At 43.0% G+C, this 21935-nt stretch overlaps 1 protein-coding gene across 4 annotated transcripts in view; it reads left to right on the forward strand.

Annotated features, from left to right (window-relative positions):
- Nucleotides 1-21935, forward strand: part of LOC132453278 (protocadherin Fat 4) — a 33066-nt gene that overhangs the window by 5272 nt on the left and 5859 nt on the right. For 3 of the 4 annotated variants that reach the window (XM_060046070.1, XM_060046069.1, XM_060046068.1), the window contains 19 exons: nt 2795-2863; nt 3637-3800; nt 4271-4318; nt 4417-4506; nt 4848-4937; nt 5246-5350; nt 5534-5647; nt 5862-5955; nt 6094-6212; nt 6601-6774; nt 6905-7033; nt 7335-7490; nt 7729-7909; nt 8130-8263; nt 8912-9862; nt 18377-18502; nt 20161-20412; nt 20866-20964; nt 21743-21915. In XM_060046070.1, the coding sequence (XP_059902053.1) occupies nt 2795-2863; nt 3637-3800; nt 4271-4318; nt 4417-4506; nt 4848-4937; nt 5246-5350; nt 5534-5647; nt 5862-5955; nt 6094-6212; nt 6601-6774; nt 6905-7033; nt 7335-7490; nt 7729-7909; nt 8130-8263; nt 8912-9862; nt 18377-18502; nt 20161-20412; nt 20866-20964; nt 21743-21915 (3268 nt within the window). The other variant, XM_060046071.1, reaches the window with a different exon arrangement.

The following is a 21935-nucleotide window of genomic DNA, read 5'->3' on the forward strand; positions in this document are numbered from 1 at the left end:
GAAAGAGCCTACAAACGTGAGCGAGTTGAGGAGTTTCCTGGGGATGGTAAACCAGGTGGGAAAATTCATACCCCAGCTATCAGAGAAAGACAAAGCTCTCCGTGACCTTCTCTCAAAGAAGAACTGCTGGCTGTGGGGTGTCGACCAGGTGGCGGCTTTCAGGGTGCTGAAGGAAGCACTAATCTCTCCACCGGTCCTGGCCATGTATGACACGAGCAGGGACACCAAAGTATCGGCAGACGCTTCATCTTATGGACTGGGGGGCGTGCTCCTCCAGAAATGGGACAGCGAATGGAGGCCGGTAGCTTACGCATCCCGCTCACTCTCACCCACTGAGCAACGCTACGCGCAAGTAGAAAAGGAGGCCCTGGGTCTAACCTGGGCATGCGAGCGCTTCCGGGACTTTTTGTTAGGAAAGCACTTCTGCCTAGAGACTGACCATAAGCCGCTCCTCTCCTTACTAGGCGCACAAGCACTCGACCTGTTGCCACCAAGGATACAGCGCTTTCGAATGCGGCTCATGCGCTACTCCTATGACATCGTGCACGTTCCTGGAAAGTCACTCTGGACTGCTGACACATTGTCACGTTCACCTGTACAGAAACAAATGACCGCAAATGACACTGAACTGATGGAGAGCACGAACATTTACGTGGACTGCATTGTCAACAACCTACCTGTCAGTCCCACGTTCATGGACACACTCAAAGCACAGCTGGAAGCTGACAGTGTATGCTCTCGTGTCATGAAAATGTGTGCAGACGGATGGCCAGATCACGCACAGCAGGAACCACTCCTGAAACACTTCTGGCCCGAGCAGGCTACACTCACAGTACAAGATGGACTGTTGCTGAAAGACACACGTCTGGTCATTCCAGCAGCAATGCGGAACGATGTGCTGGACAGACTGCACGAGGGCCATCAAGGGGTCGTGAAGTGCAAAGCACGTGCCCGTCAGACTGTGTGGTGGCCTGGGCTGGGACATCAAATCACAGAGATGGTGCTCAAATGCAGAACGTGTCTGCAAGAGCGCCGCAATCACAGTGAGCCACTCATGCCGTCAGACTGCCCCGAGCACCCATGGCAAAAGCTGGGGGCCGATCTCTTTGAACTGGGGGGAAAAACGTACCTGCTCGTCGTTGATTACCTCTCCAGGTACGTCGAACTTGCCCTGCTGACACACACAAAATGCAATGATGTGATTAACCATCTGAAATCGATGTTGGCCAGACACGGCATCCCGGAGGTGCTCATGTCTGACAACGGCCCTCAATTCTCCGGCCAGGCATTCGCTTCCTTCGCCTCTGCATATGGGTTCAAACACCTTACCAGTAGCCCAAAATTCCCACAAAGCAATGGCGAGGCTGAGCGAGCAGTACAGACCATAAAGGGTCTGCTGAAAAAGGCAACTGATCCGTACATGGCTCTGCTTGCATACAGAGCCACACCTCTTCAGAATGGATACAGCCCGGCCCAGTTGCTCATGGGTCGACGTCTCCGCACCACAGTGCCGACACATTCCTCTGAGCTGCAACCTGCACTGCCCGACCGCAGCACTCTGTTCCAGAAAGAAAGGGAGAAGAGGACGTCAGATGCTGCAAACTTCAACAGGCGACATCGTGCAAAGCCACTCAGCAGCCTGTCTCCAGGTCAGGAGGTGTGGGTGACTGACACAAAAACACCAGGGACTGTGATCCAGAGTCACACCTCGCCGAGATCTTACCTTGTGGATGCGCCACATGGGGTGGTAAGACGCAACCGCCTGCATCTTATACCACTCCAGTCTCCGTCACGAGACGAGGCTGGACAGCAGCAACAGGAGCCACTGCCGGTCCTAGAGCAGGGTGACACTCCACCTGCTTTGGGGTCTCCTGTTCCCTCTCCTGGGGTTTCCACTCCCAGAACCAGGTCTGGGAGAGCAATCATACAGCCCACTAGACTGAACTTATAAGTGGCTGAGAAAAGGAAAAAAAAAGTTCAATGTGAAAAAAAAGATTTTGTCATATGTTCATGCTGAGCAGAAAATGTTTTTCCAATGTACCAGTTTTACAGGGGAGATATTTACTTCAGAAAATAAGTTGGAAAATGTTATGTTTAGAAAGAGTATCAGTTTACCAGGATTTGTTTAACCCTGTTTTCTTCCACAGGTTTTGATGGACTTTGAAAAAAATGTGTTTCACATGTTCGTAAAAAAGGGAGATGTGGTGTATCTGAATGCAGTACATTAAGGGTTAATGTATTACGCGGGTTACGTTACAGTAGACCAATAGGATTGTGTGTGTGTGGTCACATGATGCTGGGTTCGTGCGTCTTCATGTTAGTTTAATAAAGTGCCTGTGATGTCAAGACACAGTTGTCCGCGCTGAATTAATATTCCTCAAATAGGATATACGACAAAGGCAACGTTTCCTCAGTCATTCCACATCTTATTCCAGCAGTCGTTTCAGGTCCACTTCCAGTAACAGTTCCATCAACACTTGTTGAAAGAGTTGAACAGATTGATCGAGAGCTCAACTCAACTCCCTCCTCATCCTATGGATTATTTGACTGGATCCAAGTTCCCACCAGCTGAAGCGAGCCGACTCGTACACAAGAAGCTGTGATTAAACAGATAATATGGTCCATTTCCTCTTTATCTTATTCTGCTGATGATAGGTCCCCCAAGCCCACAACATTTGATCCATACGTCCGAGTGAACCCTGAAACCACCTCAGCTTATAAATTCAACCACCTTTCTGTTCTTATATGAATATGTCTGTGTATGTAGTTGTGTGATTTTATTTTTCTCTCAAAGGTACTTCAACCATAAATTGTGCGACGCCCTCAGATGTGGATTTGGGGAACGTGGATGAGGGCTACGAAGGTAGGCCTACCATGCTGGGATGATGAGCTGATTAGGGACCATAAGGCTGTTAGCCTGTTAACAGATGGCAAAGAGTGTCTGACCCGAAAATAAATCCAGCTGTAGAGGAAGATGTGTTATTAGATTTGGATGTCAGATTGGATTTGGGGACTCATATTATTTTATCAACCATTGTTGTCTAATATACAGTTTGTCAGTAATATTCTGATGCATCACATACGCAAATAGTGGAACAAAGTGACACAGTTATAACAATGTGCATCCACGATAGTAATGAAAGTGTTATTAAAGGCACCCAGTGCAACTTTATGTAAACATTCAATGAAAAATAAACATTCAATTTCTAGTCTTTTTTACACGTAGTAAGTTTCAATAACTCCATACCATTACATATCGACATTCAAGGAGCAAAGATGAGACGTCGTTGTGTGGTGAGAACTGATAGTAAACAACAACAATCGCCGGTGGGGAGAAGCCATTTTTCCATTGACTGGAAGCCTGCTTTATTTATTGTAGGTTACAAAAAATAAAGAAAATGGCGGCATTGTTGTTGTTATCGATTTTGTATCAGTTCTCACCACACAACGACGTTTCATCTTTGCTGCTTAAATGTCGGTATGTAATGGTATTGAGTTATTGAAACTTACTACGTGTAAAAAAGACTAGAAATTGAATGTTTATTTTTAAGCCTCGAAAGTTGCACTGGGTGCCTTTAAGTGAACCAGTGGTAGATGCAGGGTAGATGCATTTTAATGAATGTTGTGAATGTACAGGCAGCGTGGAGCTAGTCACCGGGATCACAGCGGGCAGCCATGTGTTGCTAGTGGCTAACGTGTTCCCTGAGCACCTCGACTTCCTGGAGCTGGTCTTCCTGCCAGGAGGGACCACCGCCAATGTGATCACCAGGAAGAAGTTGGACGCAGACGTTTTAGTGGAAGTGAGTTTGATAAATAAATGAATCAATAGACGGTGAAGATACACCGTTATGGTCTCCGTCTATAGGTCTTCAAAAAGTCAAAGAGCCGCTGCTATGGATTTGTCCAACAATGCATAATTTATTGATATTCTACTTAGTGAGCATCATTCATAAATGATGGGGCTATTGACACTAAATGTATGGATGAATATAGATGGAGTGGTCTAGATAGAATATAGAAACATGGATGGGGGAATATAGATGAAGAGTGGTCTAGATAGAATATAGGAATATGGGTTGTTAAATATAGATATAGATTTGTACAACATAGACATCATTTGTCTAGATAAGATATAGACAAATGTGTGGGTAAAAAATCGGAGAAACAGACAAGAGGAAGTATGTAGAGGGAATGTTTGACGGGAATATTATCATCTTATTATCTGTTGAGACATTCCTTACAAACCTTTAACAACGTTCCTGTTTTACAGACTGGAGGACAATTGCGTTACTCCCTGGTTTGTAATGATTTAGATAAGGTACGTCAGAGATATGAAAAATATCAGAAAGATGTTCAAGTATTTACCTTATGGAAAATAAGAAAGATCTTTTAAAGAAATGCAATTTGCGCCTTTAGTTTGAGAACAAGCGGACACTGAAGATCAATGACTTGAATGACAACACACCTGCCTTCACCAAAGAGCTGTACGAGATAACCATATCTGAGGTAACGCACTGGGATGGAGTAGAAACAGGAGATATGAAGGGCTAAGAAATTATATGAAATGATAAAGAAATTATATCTACATCCACGTTTGAAGTTTGAAACTATAAATATTTTTGTTAAGCATGGGCAGGGAACAAACTCCGATGCCTGGCCCTGTTCATGTCATCTCAATAACTGAGAATGTGAATATGACCCACTAAATACAAGTGTAGACTTTCGTGTTATCGATCAATTTATTCAACTGGATAGGGTATCTCTACTATATATAACACAATGTAAATGTAAATGCGTGAGCTTGACCTGTATTGGCTCTAGAAGTGATCCAGGCTCTCTCCGCTCAGATACTGCCTGTTGACACGGAAGTTCTGAGGGTTCAAGCCATAGATCTGGACATCTCCCTCGACAATAAAAGGTTGTCATTTTCTATGCTGGTAAGTCATTCTTATTTTTGTTTCTGCGTTGAATTCATGGTAATTAGTAACAGTTACAATGGCTAGGGACATGGCCTTAAATTCATATTGATGCCAAGCATAAGGTCAATGTGACCTTTTGCATCAGAAATGGGAGAAAATATCAAAAGATATCTCCAAACATTAAATTTATCTAGTTATCTGATGTACAACAGACATTTTGAAAATGCTTTATTTTAAGAGATATGGGCAAGGCTAGTTATTCCTTCTGTACAGTTGTGTTATGATTTGGTTTGACAGTTTTCTATCTGTTTACTTTCTCTCATCAGCCCCCATCTCTAGACTTTCAGATGCTTGAATCAGGGGCTCTTATTGTGACAAGGCGCCTGAATTACAACTCGCAACAACTTTACTCATTCAGTGTGAAGGCCGAGGTAAAGTCGTCATGGATATGTTAAAGGGGTCTGTACAGTACAACTCATCAAAGTCATGTTTTATCCTACATACACATTTTCTTTGTGTGTGTGTTTGTGCATGCATGCGTGTGTGTGTGTGTGTGTGTGTGCATGTGTGTGTGCGTGTGTTTGTGTGTGTGCCTGTGTGTGTTGTGTGTATAGGACGTGGGGGGTCTGTTTGATGAAGCTATGGTGGTCATCAAAATGGAAGACATCGATAACCTCAACCCCTACTTCAAGCACAATTTATACCGTGCTTCCATTCCTGAGAATGAGGTCTGTCCGTGAACACCTTTTGTAAATACTTTGTAAAGAGATGTTTTGTTATAATGATGTCCAATTGAATTGAAGGGAGCAAGTGTGAGTGTAATCCCTTTTGGATTGCGGAAAAACGAAAACTAAAAGTGAGAAAAGAAAGGCTGGACTTGTCAAAGCTGTGCGATCTGACACATGGTGTTTTATTCAGTTAACTGTGAATCTTTTATTATAGAGTGGTCCGTTTCACCGCATAACGCCTGAGGCAATATGGGCTCAGGATGGAGACACAGGGATCAATGAGGCGATTGTTTACAGCATCACTGAAGGTGAACTACATACACATAGTTCATCTTACCTACACCTACCCTATAAAATGTGTACAACTTAAACCTTTTGGAGGCCTTAATCATATGGCATTTGAATTCATCATTCTAAACTGTAACATCTGACCAAAACCTTCTCAGTGTCTCCACCCAAGTATGCGGAGCGCTTCACCATGGACAGCAGCAGTGGGGTGGTGGTGATGATCTCAGCCATCGACCGAGAGGAGCTGGATGGCGCCTTGATCACCGTCAGCATCAAGGTACGAGACAGACCTTGCTCATGATGCTGCAAAACATACTTTGGTGGTGGGGGTGGTGGGGTTGGTAGTGGTGGGGGTGTTGTTGGTGGAGATGGTGGTTTGGGTGGTGTTGGTGGGAATGGTGAGGTTGGTGGATAATAGTGGAGACAGGGTTAGAGGGAACAAGCCTGGTACTATACTGGGAACTTCGATACAATGTACCTCACTCTTGATTAGGAAGCAGAACATATGCAGCGAGGTGTCTCATTTCATCAGATATTGCCATCTCCATCGTAGCCAATATGTCTAACTTTCATAACCTGGTCTTATTTCAAGCGCATCCTAGTCCTGTACTGTACTGTACTGTACTCAGACTTATGGCCTAGTTTCTTCATCCCTCTTCTCCCAGGCTGCCCAGGCTGATGACCCTTCCAAGGTCGCTGATTCCTTGGTGATAGTGACCATCGAAGACGTGAACGACAACACGCCGGTGTTCAGCCAGCAGAGCGTCTCTGTGTCCATCCTGGAGAACTCTCCTGTAGGTGTGGTTGTTGCCATGGCATCGGTCGCCGACGCAGACCAGGTAGTTGCGGATCATTCCTGCAAAAAACTGAACACCCCATGCCTTTTAAAACCGATTTTACCTGAAGCCAAAGGTGGGCACTGATGGATTTTACGTTCAAAACATTGCATCTGCTATCTGTTATCTACAGGGTGGCTTTGTGGGAAACCTGAGCATTATTCCGGATTCAGCTCCCTTCTCCGTGAGCGCTGATGGCTCTGTGAGGGTGAAGGACTCTGCTGCTCTGGACCGGGAATCACATACAAGCTTCCTCTTCCAGGTTCCCTTACATCCCTTCCTACAGCAGCAACAATTCCATTTGAATCTTTAGGAATCACCCTTGTTATTACGGGGAATACGATACATCATGCGTGTGAGAAAGCTCCATGCCAGGCCATTTCAATTATACAATTCACATTTCAGATAGATAGCTATCTATCTGAAATATGAACTACCATCTCATTCTGACATGCTTTTACACGACACGCACCAGTTCAGACTGATGGTGGTCTGAACTGGTGTTTGTTTCAGCACACAGGATTACTGCCTGTATAAGATGTCCCTTTTCTAAATTTTTAAAGGTGACAGCCATTGAGTCTGACCCCCCAAACAGATTTGCAAGGATGAGTGTGGAGGTAATTCTTGTGGATCAGAACGACAACAGTCCTAACTTCACTCAAGGCCTATACGTTGTGAGGGTGGATGGAGAACAAAAAGAAGGAATGCTATTGGTCTGGGTAAGAGTTCAATATCCTATTAATGCTGTTGGTGGTCCCATTATATTTATATTTTGAACAACAAAGATCCTTGAGTAACTGATTAACTAAGCTACAGATTACATGTTTTAAACATGAAATCATAGATATTACCCTCGGATGATTTGATTTTCTCAAATTCCGGCTGGCATTTGAGCAAGTACTAAACTTTAATAATGACAGCATGTTTTTCCTAATCAGTTATGATACTCTTCAAAAGGTCAAAGCAGAAGACCCAGATGAAGGTGAAAATGGAGAGATCACATACTCCCTTGACTTTGGAAACAAAGATGGCTACTTCTCTATCAACGAAAAAAGTGGCGAGATAACTCTGAAGAAAATGATTCCACCCATGTTGGATATTATTTTGGAGTTCTCTTTATTCGTCACAGCCAGAGATGGTACATCTAAAGTTGCTATAAGTTACCATTAAGACACTGCTATTTTACTTTACTTATTGAATGCAAATTAAAAATATGATTAACCTATACCATGATGGCAAAACACCTTGTGCAAGCAAAGATAAACCTTTCCAGTATGCCTCCTACCATTTCTTCCCACTCTTCAAGTAATAATAATTGTTGAGGTCGATAACAATATTGTTCCTCTTCTGCCCTCTAGGTGGCATAGTGTCGCGTTCTTCTTCTGCACAGGTGAACATTTTCGGTCCTGGAGTTTCCAAACCACAGTTTACACAGAAAACCTACAGTGGCACCATAGAAGAAGAAAAAAATGCTGGAGTTGAGATCCTGAAAGTATGATTTCTAACAAATATTTTCAAAAATAGTATCCTCCTAACCAACAATTGAGGGGAATGGGGTAAAGGCACATAAACAATACATGTTTGATAAAGAGAACTCAACATGCTTTTTTGTTAGGCAGCCACTGGAGCCTTGAATCTTACACACTGGGTTTTCCCTTATTTATGACTAGAGAGAATCAGTCGATTATTATCAGTGTGACGGCAGCCAACTGTGTCTCCAAACATTGCTATTCAAATGTAGTGTCTGTAAAATCACCCCCGATTTTGGGATTGCAATTGGCTGCCTGGCAAGTAGCATTATGAGATTATCTTTCCTGTAACACCAACACCTTTTTATTAATTTATTAATTGTTTTAATCAACATGGCCATTGTATCGGACACACAAATGCACCAGATTGAGTTAAAAAACTATTTTCATCCTTTGCAGCCGTAAAATGGAGCTGCAATGTTTTGTGATACCATAGTAACGAAGAAGACCAATTAAAAAAAATGTGGTAACTCAGGATTTATTTAGGGCTAAACATTGAACATTTTAAATAATGAACCTAGTTACTAGTAAGTAGTTGTTGATTTACTCAATGCTAGTTCTAATCTTCAAATTAAAAAGCTAACCACAACACCATTTCATTCTGCATGCAGGTCACATTCCTTACATTGGGTTCAGAGGTTCCTCCTACTCTCCAAGTTGTGACCGAAAAGGACAAGTTTGCAATTTCATCGGATGGCATTTTCACCTCCACAATCACTCTGGACTACGATGAATCCCCGCAAAACTACTCTGTCAGCATTTCTATCTCTGATGGTGTCGATACCGACCATGCGGTCGTGGAAGTTCAAGTCACCGATGTCAATGACAACAGTCCTGAATTTGGTTCTGGTCCCTTTGCCATATCAGTCCCTGAAGACACAGCCGTTGGAGACAATGTCACCGTGCTGCCTGCCAGAGACAAGGACTATGGTTTCAACGGGGACCTCCGCTACTCTTTGGAAGGGGGAAAAGGAAAGTTCTCCATCGACCCCAAGTCTGGAATCGTAAGGGTCGCTGCTCCACTGGACAGGGAGAGCGATCCTGTGTTCAGTCTGCTGGTAGTGGCACAGGACCAGGGGCAGCCAGCAAGGTCAGCGTCCGTCCCCCTAAAGGTTCTTGTTGCTGACATTAACGATAACGTCCCAGAGTTCTCCAGAACAGAGTTCTACGTGGACGTCAAAGAAAATGCTTCGGTGGGTATCGTGCTGCTCACTCTGTCAGCGGCGGACCCCGATGAGGGCCCAAACGGCACAGTGACATACAGTATTCGCACGCAAAGTCCTTCCTCCACACCGGCTGCTTTTGAGTTGGACTCGTCCACCGGCGCTCTGCGGCTTGCCCTGACTTTGGACTTCAGCGTGGCCGAGATGTACAGATTGACGGTGGGGGCAGTGGATGGGGGAGTCCCCGCTCTGGTGGGGAACAGCACCGTGGTCATAAGGGTAGTAGATGTGAACAATCACCCTCCACAGTTCATCCCCGACCGCTTCCACGTCCAGGTGCCTGAGAACCTGCGGAGTGGCACAGTCGTCTGCAGCTTGGACGTCACTGACAAAGACGAGGTCAGGAACACGTCTTCATCACCTCCAGGCAATCTAGAAAGTAGACTCAGCACTCTATTTTGTGACTTACTTATTACTTTGCGGTATTCTGTGTATCATTTTGTGTAATCTAGCGTATAATCCAATGAAAATTAGAATTGTGTGTTTGTTACCTGATAATTAGGCCTTTAAATCGATGTAGGTTGCGGGTCCTCTTCTCCAGAAACCACCATGTTTCACCGCCATGTTTCTACAGTAGCCCAGAACGGGCAGAAGCCTCCAGAGAAACCGCCTTTAGTTTAAAAAATGTGTTTTGGACTACGCCTTGGAGGAAGCAGGGGATGTGCCCCAAAAGTTGTCCGAGTGTTTTCCGTTGGCTGCAATCTGCAGGGAATACTTAATATAATTTAGACCTTTAGAGATGAACTGAACTGAAATTGGAAGTTTAGTTGATCTAACAGATGTTTTGTTTGCCTTCTCATTGGTTCAATAACAAAAAATGCCTGAACTTGCTAAAAGGGATTAAATTGTACGGTGAAAGTGTTACAGGGGGCCGCCATGTTGGATTTCAACAATCAGCTACGTCACTGGCATGGTTACCTACTCCTACTCTGTGGCTCTAGCAGCCATAGCAGGTAATGAGTCAGGCGCTGAGGCTCGCTGAAATGGCTACGTTAAAGGAAATAACCAGGTCTACAGGAGGATCATCTTATTGCATTGCCCCTGGCTGCAGTAATGAATTGTATAGGGCCAAGGCAGCTGGGGTAATCATACATTTCCACAGGCTACATTTGAATAGGAAACCAGCCCTTAATACATGGCTGGCAGCCTTAAAACTGACTGACCCTCCGATAGCCCCTGTCATGTCAATCTCCACAAGCTAGCACTCCGACCATGAAGTGTATAAACTATTACTCCAATGTTTCTAAGCTGTTTCCAAAGTGCTAATTAAACCACGGCGGGTCTGTAAACAGAAGTTCAACAAATGTCCCTTTCTACTCACCCTGATGTTCGCCGACTAGCCGATTGCTGATGCAGAGGGAGTTAAACTCGAACAAGTAGTTTCATAGTAAGATTTATCTGTGCAATATCCATCTGTGCAATATCCATCAACATCCAACAGAAAGTAAACCTCCGACATCCAACTAAAGTAAACGTGACACTCGTGAATCTGCCTCGCATCTATGCTCATCCGCGGGTGTCTCTCCCAAAGAGCATCTAACATGTCTTTCAGGTCCCGTCCACCCGGAGTAGATTTTTTTGTGAAACCATGTCTTTAATAACCATGTTATTAGGCAGATAATAAACCATGTTCTTTAATAGGTCCATGGTCCCAGGTTGGTTTAAAATAAAACTGGACCATGCGGTTTCGTGTTAGGATTCGTGTGGATGCCTAATGCGACGTTAGAGTTGAAAGTTACACGTTTTTTTTTTTATTATTTTTGCCCCTTGGTCAATTTAATTACTAACTGTACATTGAAAAGTAATTCTACTCAATCTAAAGGGTTAAACAACTACTATCTCCTCCTTGACTTGAATGTTTTTATACAGCGCGCAGGATGGATGCGCGCAGGCTTGATGCGCTCCACTTTATTTTGTCGAGAACTGGCGCCTTGAATATGTAGGTAGACGTTGCGTTTCCGCAATAAGTCAATCTTTACGGAGATTGTTGCGTTTTCATGTTCGTCTGTCATGTTGATAAAGAATCACGTCTTACATCTCTTTCCTTTTTCTGTTTATTAATTTCTTCACAGCTCTGGTACATCATCAGCAGCCAAGGCATGTGCTTAGTCTTAACTAACAGTCAATTACCCAGAATGCACTTCTATACTGAAACAAATAAAACAACCAATCACATCGGTTTACAATACAGTTGGATACATAATTTAACACCCCCACTTGTTCTCATTTTTCAAAGCCATACATGTTTAACATCCAAAAAAGAACCTTTTGAATTCAACCATTGTAATCTTTGTTACAGGTTTAGTCAATATGTCTGCAACCATGTCTTCTGATGGGCAGTAAACAATGACTATTTTGCCCTCCCTTTGTGCATCACGAATGAAGTGATATTTTACATCTATGTTTTTAGACCTCTGTCTATGCACTGGAGTCTTACTCAGTGCAATGGCACCCTGATTGTCTCCATGGATCTTAGTGCAACTGTATACTTTATTATCCATACCATTTAACAGTTGGGTTAGATACATGGTTTTCCTGAGTAGTGTTTGCCATGCCGATGTATTCAGCTTCACACGTTGATAATGCTACTGTGGGTTGTTTCTTTGATTTCCACGAGATGGCAGGGCCTTGCTTGGTTAAGCTAAAACAGTATCCTGTAGTGCTACGTCTATCTTCCACAGAAGATGCCCAGTCTGAATCACTGAAGGCTATTAGTTTTAAGTCCTCATCTGTTTTAGTGAAACATAATTCGTAGTCATAAGTACCTTTTAGGTATCTTAAAACATGTTTGGCAGCCACTAAAAGTTCTCTGATTTTGGCTTTGACAGTGTTTGTGAAAGTTTACTTACTATCCAGCTTATATCTGGTCTCGTACAGGTCATGGCATATATCAGACTGCCTACAATTTCCCTGTATTCTTTCAGATTTAACACCTCATTGTTGCTGTCCTCCTCCTTGCTGTCACTCTCCACCTTTAGCTCACATGGGGTAGATCTAGGTTTACAGTCTGACATTCCAAACTTTTCCAACATTTTTAGGATGTACCTTTTCTGATTCATTTTTATTTCCTTTCCCTCTGGTTCAAAATCAATGCGCAAGAAGCATGATATTTTCCCCAAATCCTTCATTTTGAATTGGGATTGCATAGTGTCTTTGAACCAGTTGAACAGATCATTATTGCTAGCTGCGATGATAAAATCATCCACCCAGATTAACACAACGATAGTTTCACTATCTGTTTTCTTTCTGTACACACAGTGGTCAGATACATTTCTCCCAAAGTTGTTTTCTTCTAAATGATCATTTAGAAGTTTATAGCAGTTTCTTCCGGACTGTTTTAGTCCGTAAATGAATTTCTTTAGTTTGTAAACTAATCTTTCTCCCGTCTCAGATGTCTTTTCAAAACCCTGTGGTTGTTCTAAGAAAATCTCTTCATCTATTGGAGCATGCAAGTATGCAGTTTTTACATCCATCTGATGGACTATTAAGTCGTTTTGAACTGCTACCTGCATTAAGGCTCTCACTGAAGTAAGATTGGCTGTTGGAGCAAATGTCTCATGGTAGTCTATGCCCTCTGTTTGGCTGTACCCCTTTGCAACGTATCTTGCTTTAAATATTTTTCCCTTTTCAATATTTTCTTTAACGGCATAGACCCATTTCCCCCCCACCGTATTTTTACCCTTTGGTAGAGACGTCAGTTCAATGTGTCATTTTCTTTAAGTGAGTCGAACTCTTCCTTCATAGCCCGTTCCCATCCTGACCCCTCAGGTGACCTCAGGGCATCACTGTAGCTCTGGGGGATTCCATGTACTGCCCTGTAACAATAATCAATACTTACATGGGATACATCTGTATTATCAACATCTGTAATGTAGTCCTCTAAATATTTTGGTGGTTTTCTTTCCCTCTTTTGGTGAAGATTTTGACTATGACAAGGTTCGGGGTCTGCATTGTTTTCATCTAGAACTACGTTCTCTGTTGTTTCATCAAATTGTGACTCCTCTGTATAATCTGTGCTCAGATCCTCCTCATGTGTCATATCAGTATTATTCTCAGTACTGGGGTTTTTGGCTTCGTAACTCTGGACTTCTGAATCGTATTCAGTCTGTGTTTGTTGTTCAATACCGTTTCTTTTAACTTCACCAGTCTGTGTTTTGACACTTTCTCTGTGTGTGGGTTGTAGATCTGGTATGCCGGGCTGTTCTTACTGTGTCCAACAAATATCCCTCTTTCACCTCTCGGGTTTAGTTTCTTATGGTCATGTTTGTAAGCCTAACAATCAGATCCAAACACCCACATTTTGGACAGATTTGGTTTTCTCCCTGTTAACATGAAATATGGGGTGTTTTCAGTTCTGTCATTGTAACATCTATTTCGAACATGAGAAGCATGTTGTACAGCATAAGGCCATAATACTTTCGGTAACCCTTTCTGTAATAAGAGACATCTCCCCATCTCAAACAGGGTTCTCCACTGTCTCTCGGCTGTACCGTTTTGGTGGGGAGAGTATGGGGATGACGTTTCATGTCTTATACCCTTTTCCCTTAACAGTGACTGAAAAATATCGCTTGTGTATTCAGTTCCATTATCTGATCTTATACACTTGACCCTGCCATATGGCGCACTGTCTGCAAGAAATTTCTTTGTAGCTAGGGTCGTGTCACTTTTGGTTTTAAGGAAGTAAACTGACACAGCTCCTGAAAAATCATCTGTGAATGAAATAGCATACTTATATCCATCTCGGGAAGTTGGTTCAATGGGGTCTGTATGTACCAGCTCCAGGGGTGCACTAGCTTTTGCATCGGCTCTCTTATTTTTGCTTTTGCTGGATTTTCCCTCAGTGCACACTGAGGGAAAGTCTATCTTGGTGTTACCTGTGATCTTCATACCCTCTACCACATTTGGTAATTTTAACACATCATTAATATTGCAGTGTCCCAAAATCTATGCCATGTTTTGACATCACAAGATAAACTCACTTTGTCAGTGGACATCATATCATTAACTGTATTTGTAACATATCGTTTGTTATTTACCGTTTTCAAGTAGTACAGTCTCTCGTGCACCTCTATGGGGAAAACAGTCCCATCTTTGTGAATCAGTTCATCCCGTCCCTCTTGGAATGTCACCGTGGCTCCATTAGTAGTAGCTGCTTTCACAGAGAATATGCTCTGTGGATATGACGGTATGAATAAGGCCTTCTTCAGTGTGACCTTGCTGCATCTTCCTTCTCTGTCCTGCAAACACACCTCTGCGTCCCCTCATTTCAATGCCACGTTGTTCAATGCTGGTTCCATCAGCTAGTTCAATGTAGTGTGCATTTCGGTTAAAAGTCTCGTCAAATTTTGCGAATGCGTCTTCCTCAGTGATGATGTGTGATGTTGCTCCACATCTACCATTAGTCTGTTACTTTTAATATTGTCCGGGAGGAATTTTTGACTGGCCTTGAATACGAATGTTTGTTCTGCCTCTTGGTCTTTTTGTCCATCCGCGATTTGTTTGACATCATCTTTGTGATTTGTTTTTCTCCTGCATGTCTCGTCACTGTGTGTGGAGCTTCTGTGGTTGTTGCACCATTTTGGCGCACTTCTTTGGCGGCACTCTTTTGACATATGGCCACGGTTTCCACATCCATAGCAAACGATAGACGACATGTCTGCTTTAATTTCATTGTCCGATTTTGTTTTAGTGTCGAACTTTTCTGTCCCTTCATAGCTTCGTAGTTTACTTTTAAACTGGATAAACATTAATTCCTCGCTGCTCTGCATCATATGAATGGCGAACGGTTTATATGATTCTGGAAGTCCCTTCAGAATCATGGCTATTATCAGCCCGTCACTTATCATCTCTTTTGCATTTATTAGCGAAGTGACTGTCTTTTCAGCTCGGATGAAGTAGTCTGTCACAGTTTCTCCCGACTCCTTTTTTAATGAAGTTAGTTCTGTGTATAGGGCAATAATTCTGGGCTTACCCTGACTGGCGTAATGGCTCCTTAAAGGAGCATTTCACCGGTGGAGACATGAATATGTATTGAAGTTGGGTCCTATATGTAGTCGAATAATACAATTAAATTCTAATTTGGTGCCGTCTCGACCGAGAAAAGGCAGAAAGTGACTTTTTGGCGCTTGTGGATTGAAGACAACAACTCCCACCATGCACCACGATGCCCAGCTTCGCTGGCCACTCCCGCTTATCTGGATCTCCGCCTATCGGACACCTCGCTGTTCCATCTACCAAGCTGATACCGCAAGACTGCTTGAAAATCATTTCACACAACATTTATAGTGCAGAGTATTAGTTGGTGAACTCAGTGAATTTGTCCTCGTTTGTATTTCTTTCGAAATGGTGAACTTTTGCATGGTGCCATCTTCTATGTCAGATCCAGTACCTTCCGCCATTGTACTTCAGTTTTATCAACAGCCTCTGTTAGCTTAGCTTCAGACGCTGTGGATGTTAGTTTGTGCTGGTGAAGTCCCACCCACTGGCACTGCTCTAATAGGTCTGTAGCATCAGTGGGTCCCACCCCCTATAGAGGGGTGGGACTAGTGCTTGTAGTCTTACGAGAATCCTCCCCTCTTACACTTCCTATTTACTTCTAGCAAAAATCGTCATATTGCGTCATCTTAAACGGGAAGTTTTGGAGATCGATACGGATCTCTCCAGTCTCTCCAGAAAATAAGGGAATGATGCACGACCATTCAAAAATATGAGTGTGTTTCTAACAATACAAAGCTTAATGGAAATGGGTGAAGTTTCCCTTTAATATTTGCAAGGCTTTACTGCCATCATCGGCCGCCTCTCTCGTCACCAACGATAGGCTTTTATCATCCAGGAATTGATTTAGTTCTGCGTAGCATTCTTTGTTCTTTTCTGGATCTGGATCGTCCGTTGAGAGTATTGTGTCTTTCAAGCCGAGCATTCGCATGTGGCCGAGAAACTTCACTTCCCACAGTTCTAAGTTATTTTCATCTGCGTTGAAGGCTAACCTTTGCCATCTTCCTCCTCTTGTATCACGTCTGGGCCCATAACCTGTTGCGTTTTCATGTTCGTCTGTCATGTTGATAAAGAATCACGTCTTACATCTCTTTCCTTTTTCTGTTTATTAATTTCTTCACAGCTCCGGTACATCATCAGCATTCAGCAGCCATGGCATTTGCTTAGTCTTAACTAACGGTCAATGACCCAGAATGCACTTCTATACAGAAACAAATAAAACAACCAATCACATCGGTTTACAATACAGTTGGATACAAAAATAGGTCGTAATCCACATAATATAGGGGACTATTATTAACAAATGAAATAACATTATGAGAACACATAATTTAACAGAGATATTCCTGAAACGCATCAAAGGAAAACGGAGGGGGAAAGAACGTTTTCGCCTTGTTACTTTGTTGCTATTTATGGGGCGCTCCAGTTTCTCCGCTCGGACGTCCCTTAGAGAGAGCTCCAAAACCTCTCTCTCGCCGCAAAGCATCCGAAATGCCCTATGCATGGTTATGCAACCTAATCCCACCATTAGATGGTCAAGGTTGACCGGGACCTCTCGGCAGCAGACCGATTCAATGGCAGTGTCCATGCTCCGGCAGCACCCCGCACAACAGTCACACCCACTGACCCACACGATCCGAAGGTGGAGCTGGAGCCTGAAATTGATCCCTCTCCACCGGGTGGCAGTCGAACACTACAGGCTTGTCACTCACAGGCTCAAACCCGTGACCAGCCATATTAAATTCACTATTTTAATATGGCTAGAAGACGTTCGCGTGTCTGCAGTAAACAACCTAGTCCTACCATGCCAGTGACGTCATCGGCGCTCTAATACTAAAAGACGCATTTTCTTTTGTTGTTAAAAAAAAAGCTATGCATTGATTTAAAAAATATATTGTCATTTTTTTTATAATGGTCATAACTAACAAGTTATCTATGTTGATTATTTCAGTTCAGTTCATCTTTAATGAAATATGATATCAGATAAGAGGTCCTTTTTTATTGATTGCTTTCACATTTGGCGTGACAGAGGATAGTACGAGTTTCAGTCTATTACAATTACTGTTTCAGATTGGTTAAGAGGATAACGTTAGCTAAACCTAACAGAAAAAAGCCACATTCTATGTAGCACTGTATTTATTGTTTTGTTGTATTTCACTATTGTTACATGCTGGTAATTGTCGATACATTTTTATCTTACAGTCATGCCATGCAGTACGGTGTGAAATTTGAGTGGAAATTTGTGGAAATTTGGAAATTTGCTATGAATATAGAGTCTGTAACCAGTCTATCGCTAACACATCCTAACAGACAAATACAGATCCTAACATACCTCTGTACACATCCTAACAGACCTCTTTACACACCCTAACAGACACTACCCTAACAGACACTAACACATCCTAACAGACCTCTTTACACACCCTAACAGACACTACCCTAACAGACACTAACACATCCTAACAGACCTCTGTATACATCCTAACGGACACTAAAACATCCTAACATACACTAACACATCCTAACATGCACCAACACATCCTAACAGACACTAACACATCCTAAAATACACCAACACATCCTAAAAGACACTAACACATCCTAAAATACACTAACACATCCTAGCAGACACAAATACATCCTATCAGACACTAACATTCCCTTACAGACCTCTTTTCACGTTTCAGGGATACTAACACATCCTAACAGACACTAACACATCCTAACGGACACTAACACATCCTAACAGACACTATCACATCCTAACAGACCTCTGTTCACATCCTGACAGACCTATGTACGCATCCTAAAATACCTGAGTTCACGTCTCAAGCCTCTGACCCCTTCCTTCTGTTACAGGATGGCTTCTCTAATGGCCACTTCATTTTGACGAGCGACACATTTGACATCGACCAAAAGGGCGTTGTCTTCTTAAGGGGCAACGCCACCTTGGATAGAGAGACTTGCAGCAGTTACCTATTGCAGGTAGGAAAGTGTGAAACATGCCAAATAGAAACCTGTAAATTGGTATTTATAGGTTAAATTTTTTACTTTTTTGTGTTGCTTTTCAGCAGAATGAATCACTGAAATATGCTGAAATATGCAGTTATATGCTGCTCATATAAAAAAAGGATTTGTTTACTACCTCTGCTAAACTATTAATTATTAGTAAATAATTCAGCACATTTGTCAAGCTTGTTTTGTGCGTATGATATTATTTAGACTAATTGGACTCCATACAAGCAACGGCCTGCTCCAGATGCTCTTTGCAGCATGTCGACTTTCAATCCCAGAAAATGGGAAATAAGTCAATTGCTTAGAGCATTTATTATTATTATGTTCTATGGAACTACCGGTACATTTGAAAAAGACTGTTTGATGACCTTTTGTTTGTGTCATCCATTACTTTTTCTTAAAGGTGAAATATTATGATCTTTTTTCAACAAGTAAACCTAGTATATGAGTTCCAGAAAACATGCTTATGAAGCTGTTTGCTGGAAATAGCTTTTCAGAGAAAAAAAAAAGAAATCGCCTACCACTATTCTCCTCTGTTTCAGTCCCTTGAGAATGTGCTGTTTCTGGTGTCTGTAGCTTTAATGCAAATGAGCTGATGCCCATATCGATGAGCTGTCAGAGTGAACCGGTGCATGGAGGAGAAGTTATTGTTGCCGACTCCCGGAACTCCATATAATTGAATATAATAATATATATAATATATAATAATAATAATAATAATAATAAAATATGTAATATAATATAATCTATAGGTATCTATATAATCTAATATAAAATATCACGGCCAAAAGCTATGTTTGTCTCCGGATGATATTATGAATCATAAAGGCTGCGTCTGACGTCTCTGGTACTTCCACAACAAGTAAAGACTCGTAGTGGGGGTTATCTCGGCCATGGTTGAGAAGAATTGGGGGAAAGGAACTTTGGTTTTGACTCTCTGAAGTCCGGATTAAACCGCGACAGAAAGGGATTGCACCCCCGGAGCTGAACTGCTGGACTGCCACTGGAGATCCCCCGCCTGAGCTCTGCCAACGGAGCTCTCCCACCGGAGCTCCCCCGCCGGAGGTCCTCCGCCGGACTCCCGGAGTGGGGCTGCCGGACTGCCGCTGGAGCATCAGCAGAAGTCCGGCAGCTCTGGCGGCAGTCCGGCAGCTCCGCAGCGGAGCTCCGGCGGCAGTACGGCCGGACTCCCTGCCAGGCAGTCACATGTCAAACTGACAACATAGACATCTATTTTTGTATGGAATCTCCCTGCTTCTGAAATGTTCGAATATCTCCGCCCAGCGCTCGTCCGCTGGTCCGCAAAATCGTATTTATGCTCTGATGGGAGGGGAGATGGGGAAGTGGTTGCTAATATTAAAATGTGCCTGCTACAGGTGTAGGAGTCTGCGCCAAAGCTGCTTGTTTGGTAACTGTAGGCGGTGTACATTCAGAAATGCATATCTCACAGAAAAATTCATGTACAGACTTAATTTATGGTTTGTATGCGTGTTGAAGCACCAGAGACCCAAATCCCAGTGTGGTTTTCTAAATATGTCCCCTTTAAACAAACACACTCTCAACTATCCCTGAGGAGAGTCCTTATAATTAAGGGATCATTTCTGTTGAATCCCGTTTAATGTTTTCAGATAGTAGCAGTAGACCAACCTACCTCTGGACTGAGTAGCACCGCAGAGATCAACCTTGAAGTTTTGGATTATAACGACAACAGCCCTCAGTTCGGGGCCTTCCCAGATCCACTGCTGGTCTCAGAGGGCCACTACTCAGACACCGCCCCAGGGGAAGTTCATACCTTCCTGGTCACCGATGAAGACGCCGGCCCCAATAAGGATATCACCTTGTCGTTCCCATCGCCAAACCCACTCTTCACACTCAGAGAGGTGAGCTCTCAATTAGATCAACACGTCATTTGGAGCTTTATTAACACAGACAGCATTTCAGCAAAGGGAAGAAGTGTTTAGTAGTTGTGTAACTGCCTAGTTTAGGATCAGTGGCTCCCGACCGTCATGGGAAGACCAAAATCGGATATTATCTCTAATACACATCTCGTATTTTTGTCTAATCTCTCATGTTTTTCCTATCTATTTTAAAAGTCAGCCTTTCTAGTCTCAGAATTTTTGAAACATCAACTTCAAAATCATGTCATAGCCATTTGTATTAAAAAATCGATGAATTATAGGAAATTAAGTTTCTCTAAGAAAGCCTGCCACTGATGATCGCCTCACAGCCTTGATTCATTATCAATCACTTTTCTTGTGAAACACGGTTGTTAATATTCAGTGATGATTTCTACGCTGTTTTTTGCCAGCCGTGTGATGAGTGTGTTTTTGTAGGATGGCACCCTTCTGGTTGTGGGACCTCTTGACCGGGAGACCAGGGACTCGTACGACATCGTGATCCTGGCCTCAGACCAGGGCACACCCCAGAGAGAGGTATGGTGTTCTCAAGGACAATCTGAGGAATGCATTAACATATCATAGGATCAATGTTGGAAGACAGACCTACACACACCTTGGGGGCTTAAGATATACTGTATGTGTGAAGTTTGTAGATAGTCATTACATCATTGGAGAAAAGGAGCTATTGGTTCAAAATAATAGCGTGGGAACCAAACATATCTGCAAGGTTGTGTATTATTTACTCTGGTATGTGTATATCCAAGATCTGCCTAAACACAACTGTTGATCTAATAGGGGCGGGTTTGATATGATGACATGAACAGAGAGGTGCCCAATGGGAGCGCAGACAACCTAGAGGCCTTCCACTGACGGGCTTCGTTTTCCATCTAGGAAATCTGGAAATCAAAAAATTTACTGAGAAGGTTCAGACACATAGCCATTTGCGGATTGTTCTGGCAATGCTATGTCATGCTAGGGAGATACATTTTGAGCGTGCAGGCAAAGTGGCCTCAGAAAGCTACTTCACCTCACGCTTTTTGGTATTATGCTTCTGTTGTGGTCTTAGGGGACTCCCTGTACCTGATATGGTAACATTTGTGTCGTTTATCAGCCAGAATACTGGCCTGCTTTGTTTCTCAAGATATACGGCATATTGTCGACTATTCTTTCACGTACACGCATATGTACATGTAAGAATAGTAGACCAGCATTAATCTCTCTGATTGGTGGATCAAGACAAGTGACTTCACATGGCTCCAACCAATGTGAAGCCAATCAAACATTAACACTGCTTGCTTTCTAATCGCCCCAGAACTTTACCACCGTCAGGCTGAATGTGGCCGACGTCAACGACAACATGCCACAGTTTGGTGCAGAAAGGTACAGCAAGAGCCTCCTGGTGAAGGACGCCAAAGAAGGGGACCTGGTGCTGAGGCTGACAGCCACTGACCACGACGCCGGGAACAACTCACTCATCACCTACAGGTCGGTCGGCTGCTGGCATC

The sequence above is a fragment of the Gadus macrocephalus genome, chromosome 3 (genome assembly GCF_031168955.1).
Source record: "Gadus macrocephalus chromosome 3, ASM3116895v1".
NCBI lineage: Eukaryota > Metazoa > Chordata > Actinopteri > Gadiformes > Gadidae > Gadus > Gadus macrocephalus.